Source organism: Thalia democratica, chromosome 2 (genome assembly GCF_965202585.1).
Source record: "Thalia democratica chromosome 2, ktThaDemo2.hap1.1, whole genome shotgun sequence".
NCBI lineage: Eukaryota > Metazoa > Chordata > Thaliacea > Salpida > Salpidae > Thalia > Thalia democratica.
Window position 1 is genome coordinate 20139748 of NC_139166.1, and position 9721 is coordinate 20149468.

General features: G+C 30.1%; 1 protein-coding gene across 1 annotated transcript; it reads left to right on the forward strand.

Moving 5' to 3' along the window:
* The first annotated feature begins 7169 nt into the window (after nt 1-7169).
* On the forward strand, nt 7170-9437 carry LOC145849800 (uncharacterized). Its single transcript, XM_082954858.1, has 3 exons — nt 7170-7475; nt 7690-8127; nt 8519-9437. Exons 1-3 carry the CDS (start codon nt 7271-7273, stop codon nt 8944-8946), a joined length of 1071 nt encoding a protein of 356 aa, XP_082810984.1. The 5' UTR covers nt 7170-7270; the 3' UTR covers nt 8947-9437.
* Nucleotides 9438-9721: the final 284 nt, after the last annotated feature.

The window sequence follows — 9721 nt, forward strand, 5'->3', positions numbered from 1 at the left end:
TAATTAATAATTTAGTATATGCTAGTATTTCTTGTTGTGTTTTATATAAAAGATTCATCACTCAAAACTGTCGTGTCTGATTATAGAAAGTAGTCTCAGTTAGAATTTAGTGTTTGTTAGATATTAATTAAATAAGGTAGGATTTAACTATGATGGGTAGTACTAATAAGTTAAGTGTACCACAATCAGTCCACAACTTTACTACCAAATTGTCAATCTTTGCTAACTGTTCTACTGATTATTAGATTAAAGTAATTTTTCAGTTTTTAAAATCCTCACTCTGACTTAGGCTTGTTTATACTCACTTTAGCTAATTTTATTGACTTAAACTGTGGCAACCCTGCTAGTTTAAAAATTTTTTGGAACTTTAGAAAATCTTTACTGCCTCAGGCTAGTTTAGTTTTATATAAAAACTCAGGCTAGTTTTCTTTTAGATTTTGAATGAGTTTGAGCTGATCCAGTTTTCAATATTTTGTAATTTTCTAGTGTATTTTGTTCAAGAACTTGATTTCAGATTTTTAATTGTAAATAACACCTAAATTTGTAAACCTTGTGGCTAGCTGTTCTACTTATTATTAGATTAAAATTCTTTTTTTTTTAGTTTCTAAAAACCTCATTCTGACTCAGGCTAGTTTATTCTAGTGATGTACCGCACTCACTATCCGGGTCCGGGTCCGGCCGGATATTGCCATTTTTGTCTGATATCCGGATCCGGCCGGATTCTAATTTGAAAAAAGAGTCCGGATCCGGTTCCGGCCGGACTCTAATTTGAAAAAAAGTCCGTATCCGGTTCCGGCCGGATTCTAATTTGAAAAAAAAGTTCGGGTCCGGTTCCGGCCGGATTCTAATTTGAAAAAAAGTCCGGATCCGGGTCAGGCCGGACCCGAAATTGTGGGTCCGGTACATCACTAGTTTAAAGCTATAGTTCCATGTATAAGTTAAAGCGTATGTATAGCCTTTTTATAGATCTTTAATCGCTTTAAAGCTACAAAATTGTGAAACTTTTTTTTTTCAAAAGAAATTATGTAAGTACAAAAAGTCATAATAACTGAATTCTTATAAAAACTAATTAAACATGTTTTACTTATATGAAACTTTATATTTTCACCTTAAAATGTTTGTATAAATTAACTTATTAAGCTCTTAAATGTAGATTTTTTTTAAATTAGTTCTTCAAAGTACTTCTTAATCAAGAACCATATAAATAGCTATTAAAAAAGTCACAGTAATATTTCATCTTCAGTACTTTTGTAAAAAGAAGTTACAAAAAAGTAATAACACCAAAAACCTTTTCACTTTTATTGTTTTTTTATTGTAAAACTTCATTATAATTCATTGCAGTACGTGTGAAAATAAAACATTGTTTGATCATGTAACAGTAAAATAAAACTGAAAACAAGTAAAACAAAAAAAAAACACTATTTTCTGGACATGTTTTAATATTTCAAGATGCGTAGCAAGAAAGTTATTGCGGAAAGTTGTTTTTACCAAAAACTATCTTTTTAGGTTCGCGCAAACTCGAACAATTAAACAAGCTCACAACAAACACAGAGAGTAAAAGGAGTAGAAAACGAAGCTGTCGAAAACAAAGCAGGAAAACTCGTTAGGAGACGAAATGTTCAAAAGCTATCAAAAAACCAATTAATCCGTGTTTTGAAGTTTTTTCGTTCTTTTAAGACATCTTACCATCTTAGAAGTATCATAAACTTTGTACTCAAGTATTGTGTCTCAAACTTGATAACTTTGTAAAATCTTCTATTTTTGGAAGTGATTTGTAAAATATTTGATGTTTAAGCTAGTATGATGTTCGGTTTATAGTGTAAAAGCAAATCTTTAAATTACTTAACAGTTTTTCATTAAAACTCATTAAACTTTTACAATAGTTGTGTCTTTTTTTTAATCAAAAAAATAACGCGAAAACAAGTTCATTGTTATTGATGAGGTATACAAAAGTCAAGTCTAAGTTATTTGACTTTTTATTATTAAAATTACTTTTATTTGTTTTAAACTATAGTTTCATGTATAAGTTAAAGCATATGTGTAGCCTATTATAGATCTTTAATCGCTTTAAAGCTATAAAGTTGTGGAACTTTTTTTTTATTCAAAAATAAATTACGTAGCTATAAATGTCCTTATAACAGAATTCTTATATATATTTATATAAAAATAATTTAACACATGATGCTTGTATATATTTTTGAATTTAACCTTAGAATATTTTTTTTTAATCTGCAATAACACTTAAAATTTTTAAACCTTGTAATGTTAGGCTATTTTTCCCAAAAGGACAGAATAGTCATAAAACACTATGAGCGCCAAAATAAGTCTTGACTTTTTTGAGTTGGAGATTTTGAGTGAGTGATTTTTCAGAGTAAAATTTAGATTTATCAGCAAGACTGTTGCTAAAAATGCAACTGTGAGTTCTTAATTGTTTTCTCCTTACATCTTATTATTTGCAACCTCGTAGTTAGTTTGTTTGATAATAAATTTAGTAACTTATAGTTGTATATAATTTGTTAGTGATTTAAAGTACTATTTTAGCGGTATTTAAGGTTTTTGTTTTATGTATTTATCTAAATTGGGCCACTTAGTAATTTTCTAGTTGTGTATAATTTATTAGTGATTTTTAATATTATTTTATTGATATTAAGATTAAAGCTTCTGTAGTTATTAATTGTTATAAAGTTTAATTTAAAATAATTGGTCTGGTAATTGTTATTGTTATTGGTATTTAGATTGATATTCATATTGGTTTGTAAATTGATATTCATATTGATATTTATAATTATAATTGATATTTATTATTGGTTATGAGTGAGGGACGCATAACTACACGTAGTGAAGAGAAAGGTACTGGTAAGAGCTTTGCAACTATTAGAAGTGACTCTGAGACAGTACCTGTTTTGCCGGTCCTACCAGGCCCTTCGATTGGACAATGTAATAATATTTTTTTGATTAAGTAGTTAAAGTACTTTCAATCAAGAACCTTATAAATAGCAATTGAAAATAGTGAAAGTAATATTTTATCTCAAGTAGTAAAAAGTAGTCATAAACAAATAGTAACATTACACGATATTTTTCAGTTTTATTTTTTTAGTGTATAACTTCAATAAAATTCATTGCAGTACGTGTGAAAAAAAAACATCGTTAGATTTTGTAACAGTAAAATAAAACTGAAAATAAGTAAAACAAAAAAAAAACACTATTTTCTGAACATGTTTCAATATTTTAAGATGCGTAGCAAGAAAGTTATTGCTGAAAATTGTTTTTACCAAAAACTATCTTTTTAGGTTCGCGCAAACTCGAACAATTAAACAAGTTTCAACGGCAGCTCACTACAAACACACAGAGCGTAAAAAGGAGTAGAAAACGAAGCTGTCGAAAACAACAGGAAAAACTCGTTAGGAGACGAAATGTTTAAAAGCTATCGAAAAACCAATAAATTTATGTTTGAAAGTTTTTAGTTTTTAAAAGTTTGATTTTTTTGACACGCTTTTCTAACTATAGTGAAGAAAAACTAGAAGAAATTACGAATTAAAGTTTAATTTTAGTTAAATAAACTTATCAAAATGCAAATTTTAATTACAGAATGTCAAATGAATGTTCATAAGTGCCTAAAGAGTTTAAGAAATAGTCGAGTTCGGGTATAAAATTAAAGTCAATATTCACAATGAAGTATAAAAACAACGAATTTTCACTATGCTATAAAATAAGTCGTTTTACAACAACTGCTATCAGTATGAACTTTCAAATTAGAGCTGCTTCAATGAGAGTCTTATTAGCACTTTCAGTTCGAGTTTCTCGAGAGCGCAGACTGCCTCAGCACGTCTCAACCGCAATGCACTGTAGCTGTTAAAACTAAAAAGCAGAACTGACAGTTTGCTGTTTTTGTTTTTTTGTTTCGTCATAATCTAGATGAACTTTAGTGTAAAGTTACAACAAAACTAGGCTTTACTGTTTTAATAAATGTTCAAAAGTACTCCAAAACTTCTACAATGCAAATTATTTGGCTCAAAACAGGTCAAAAAATCTTTTTTAATTACTGATAGATTTTTAAAGTACAAATAGAATTTTGACAAAATAATTTTGTAGTACTTTATAAAACTATTATATGTTAAAAATATAAAACATACTAGTTAGTAAATGTGAGAATTTTGCTTTACTTTGACTTATGTATATGTTTTACGATCCAAAATTTTCCATCACTGTTTCTACTTTAAAGTTTTAAAAAACATAATTTGCAATATAAATAGCTATAAGACAAATGAAAATTAATCCAGCTGAAACTTAAAACAAACACAATTTTTTTTTTGTAAACATTTTCTTAAGTTTTTAGATCTAAGCTTTGCAATACAGTTAACAAACAACTTTAGCTAAAATCTTAGTGATTTTATGATGTAACATTATCAAAAAAATTTCATTAAACTAATAAAAACTAAGATCATAATTAATGAGTTGGTTCAGTGTTTTGTTCACAAAATGTAACGAAAGACACTAAGAGCGTAATAAATGAAATAAGATAATTAAATATGATCAATAAAAAACTACTTTCTACAAAACCTGATATGTAACACTTTACCGACGCAAGAATAATAAATTAAGTTTAAGTTAATACAGAAAAAAAAAACTTATTGAAAACATGAATTATTACTAAAAAAAATAAAAAGAACATTAATAAACTTCTTGTTTTCATTTACACTGTTTATCTACGTATGAAATACGTAAATGGTATCAAATATAATAAAACATGAAACTGAGAAATGATTATGTTTCAGCTGTAATTATTTAAAATGTTTGCGAAAGTAACTCATAACAGATCAGATAAAGTGAAGCAATAGTTAGTCTATGTAATTTTTTAATTACTGAAATTATTTTAGATTCGATTATCATTTAATAAACCAGCAAACAAAAAAAAAGCTGCTACAGCTAATCGGATGCTAGTTTGTTTTAAATAAAATATTTAAACAAAGTGAACTAAACAGGAAACTCGAACATTTTTAAACAGTTCAATTTGCTTTTTTTGAAGACTGCTTAATAAATTTAGGCAAAAAACTCTGTAGAAACTAAACATTTTATCTAAACCAAATTTCTTTCGGAAAAAAATGCAGTCAATATCTAAAATTTTCTACGTAACGCTACATATATAGATAGAATAAATTCGATTCTAAGTATTGTTTAAATGTAGTTTTAAGTTGAATTTTGTTATAAGTATTTTTAAACCATATTGAATTTAATTATTTTCGATAGTGTTTTTCTATTGGTTTTCTTAAGGTGAAGGTGATTTTTTTTTACTTTAATGTTCTTTTTAAAATTGAAATTAAAACAAAATTGAAATGCATTAATAAATGTTAGTAGCAGCTACTTATAAGAAAAATTTTTAATAAATAATAGTTCAAAAAACATTTTACTGTAAATAGTTTAATTGCGTAAATTCAATTACAACAATTTAAACATATGGAGATAATAAGTTAATTCAAAAATATAAAATAACTTTAAACATAATTTAAAAAAAATTCTCTGTAAATAGTTTAACTGCGTAAGTTCAATTACAACAGTTTTAAACAAACAGAGATGATAAATTAGTTAAATAATATCAAACAAACTACGAATATAATTCAATAATTATTTTTATTGTAAATAGTATTGCAGCGTAAATTCAATTGCAACAATTTTAAACAAATGCAGAAAGTAAGTTAATTTTAAAATATCAAATACAGTATAAATGTAACTCAATAAACTTTTTACTGTAAGTAGTTTAATTTCGTAAACTTTATTACAAAAACTTTAGGCAAGTAGAGACAATAAATTAGTTTAATAAAATTAAACACAGTAAAAACATAATTTAAGAAAGAATGATTATAGCATGAGTCGAAATGGTTTCAACTGTGTTCGAAACTCCTAGTGCTTTCTATAAGGAATGCTTTTTAGGGAAGTAGTAGTCAAAATTAATTAGTTGACATTCATTTATTACGGTTTTTCTAGATGGAACTGCTATTAATTAAATGGACAGATCAAAAATAAACACAGCTACAATTACTCAAACTTTAATACTTTATTAATGTTTTGTTTAAAGATGGTAAATTAAACAAAGTAAGGAATTTAAGTAGCGACAAAATATTTATTAATTCAAATTTACATTTAGTTCAATTTAAAGTCATATTTAATTTAATTTCATTAGTTAAGGTTTTTGTTTTTATTAATCTAAAGCAAATTTTATTTGTATTTTACATTACTTTTTGAATTCAAATTTTAATAAATTTACGTATAGTAACAGTTACATGTGGATAAATTTCTCCACTAACAAATAGTTATTTGAAGTAAATAACTTAATTAAGTTTTACTGTAAAGTAAACAGTACTAAAAAGCAACTTTGTTTAAAATTTTGTGAATTTTTTATTAAAAATTGTTAAGAAGTGTATGATACAGAGTTGAAATAAAATAGATCTTTAAAATTGTATTTCCATTTCCATAAACCGTTAACTAAATTTGTGAGGCATCTTTTTTCAAGTATATTACAAACTATCATTAAAAGAGTGGTTTATAAATTAAATAAAATGTTAATCAACTTATTCCAGTATAACTATTCAGTATAACTTTTCAACTATTTTAGCAATAGTAAACTAAATTAAAAAAAAAAAAAACAAATAAATAAAGAGGTTAGTTCACGCAAATTTTAAAATCTTAACATAATTCAATAAATGTTTTGAACTGAAACTATCATAAAAAACTTAGGAAGAAAGAACAAATGAAGAAAGTTTAAATCAAAAACTGAATCACCCTAAAAAGAAAGTGTAATTTTCAAAATTGGATATTCCAATATACAAGTGTTTCAAAGCGTTTGATTTGAAAGTGTTTATGTGTATCAGTTTTCAAATATTTTTCGTGCCTGTTTTACACGATAAACAAAAACGGATTAAAAGTTTACAAACTTATAGGTTGTGGCAGTAAAAACATTACATTTTTATTACGATCAGTTTTTAAATTGCACTTTTAATGGTTTTTGTGCGCGAAACCGGAAAAAAAGATCAGCAGGGTCGAGCTGTAGAAGCGCGCTCGAAAAAAACAAAACTTTTTTCATTTTATGAACGCCTTTCAAAAGAGACAAGTGCTTCGTTGAAGGCCGCTCTCGTTTTTTTTCCCGAGCGCGCGAACCTTCTTCAGCTCGTTCTCTCCTCGTCGGCTTATATCGCGTTGCAGAGCGGCTGCCAAACACAAAACGCTGCAAGCCGGTGGAAGCAACGAGTATCGCGAAAAGTCTAAATCGAAAAGTATGGCCCCGCAACTTCCAGAGCAGAAAGCAGAGGGCCTGCCCACCCTGAGCGAGAACTTGGAGTACAAAGGCGTCCGCAACGCCATCGGGGCGCAGGGCAAGATCGACGAGCTCAAGAACAGGAGGAGCAGAAATTTGATCAAGAAGTGCCTGTGGCAGCTTTCCAGTAACTTGAACGTTCTCGTCGTCGGGGCTAAAGAATCTGGTGAGCTTGTGTTGTAATAATGCATACCCATTCACTTGTTTAGAATTTTATTCTGAAATTAGCACTGTTTGTTTTTAATTTAGACTCAGTTTTGTTAAAATAACTTTATTAAATAATTAATTGCAGAACATTTACGAAGTCTTGCATAAATGCATGGAGTCCTGTATGACTTTTGAATTGTAAAGATGTTTTATAAAACTTTCTTTATTTACAGGAAAGTCGTCATTCATCAACTCGATGTCCATGTCCCTGCAGCAAACTTGGACGCAATGCGCCAAACTGTCCCCCGGTCGCAGCTACCTCGTGGACCAGTGCGTCCTCCACAAGAACAGCTCCAAAAAGCAACCCGGTCCGACCCGCAACGGCAAAGTAATTTTCTACGACACCCGCGGCCTGGAGGACATCCACGAACAGGACCAGGCCGCCCTGATGCTGAGGTACATCCTCGAGGGCCGGATAAACCACAAGTGCGTCCCGTGCGTCCTTCTGATGAACCATGACGTCATAAAGAAGAGGTACCACAACGTCTGTGACCAGAGCAGGAGAATCAACTTAGTTTTGTTCGTTTCAGACGTGACGAAGCCGGCCAACAATGAGCTGATGGACCTAATGTGCAAAGCAATGCGAAACTCCAAAGTAAAAAGCGTTAAACGTGAGTCAAAGTTGAAATTTGTTTTTAAATTAAAACACGTTTTATACACATTTAAACTTAATAGAAAAGTAAAAGTCGAGTATCTACATAAGTAAAATAATTATCTATATTGCTTTTTATTCATTTTGTATAAGCTTAAAACCGGCAATTTCATGACACGAGCTTTGAAAGATTGTGGTTAACCAAATGTTCCACGTTTTCTTTCGGCTTATGCTTATGTTGAAAGCTTTAAAATGATAAATTGTTCAACATGGCTATTTTACAACATGTATAGGGTAATTGTAATTACTTTACTCCACTTTTTTACAGCTTTTTTACAGTAAACAAAAAAAATTAATGTAAAAAGTGTATTTTTTTAAACTCTTAATTTATGGTGATTTTGTTTTTACAGACGTACCAATCTTGTCGGTTGTGACGAAAGGAGACCGCTTGGAAGAAGCGACGGTTTCCAACCTCGACCTTCGTCAGTACGACCTCAGCCTCAAAAGGGAAGCCTGCTTCGGCAAAACCAAGCACTTCGCGGGAATTTCCCCGAACGGAGAAAAGCCGGTGCACGTCCTCGACTGCTACCAGTGCGAGATGGACCACGTGACCGACCTGCCCGCCTTCGACGTTTGCCCGAGCGTGACGCGCGACTCCGCCTTCCTCCGAGTTTGGCGGGAAATCATCCTGAGGACGGCGAGGATCGAGATGCCGGCGGAGATGCGGGCGGAGTCGCGGCGGAGGGCGGTGTCGGAGACGTCGAGCGGGAGGAACATCATGAGCAGCCTCAACTCCTGCATTCCCTCCTTCCGCCTCAGAATCAACTCGTACTCTTAGGGTTTCTTTTTTTGAAACGATGGCCTTTGAAATCAATAGCCTTTTTTTGCGGTTGGCCTTGATTTTTCGTCAGAAAACTCAACGGCCTTGTTCGGAGATCGTGTTTTTTTATGTCTAATTAGCTGAAGCTTAACGCCGCCTAAATTTTTTTTTATGATTTTTAGTTTAGTTTAGCCAGTTTTGAAATTTTGTGGCTACATACTTTTTGGTGTGTTAGTTTTATCTTCTACCCTGTTGACATTAGCTGTTGTTTTTCTTATGATAATCAGTATTTTGAGTTGCTTTAAAGAAAAACCAAACAGTTTTGACACCTTAAACTTTTTTAAACATCATTAACTTTTTCAACTAAATTTTGTGCTACATTTCTTTACTGTTTTACAACTAGACGATTTTCTTAGAGCATTTCAAAAGCCAAATAGCGAATTTATTGTTATTAATTGTATCTTCTATACTTGTAACTTTCCAATCATAATAAACTTTTGAAAAAATAAGTGGTAGTTATAACAAGAAATTTCTTTTTAAGTTTAAATACTTGATAAAACAATTTAGTTAAGCCTTTAAACTAGGTGCTTTTTTTAATTTTAAAAGCAAACTATTAAAAAATAAAATAATTAATTGAGCAACAGTACAACCGGTGATTACTTTAAACATTAAATTCTAACACACGAAACAAAAAAAAGTAAGTTTTTTTTATGTAGACTGCACACTCCACGAGCATTCTCATTTTAATCATAACGTTTTGTGCGAAAACAATCACAACGTTTTGGCTTCGCTT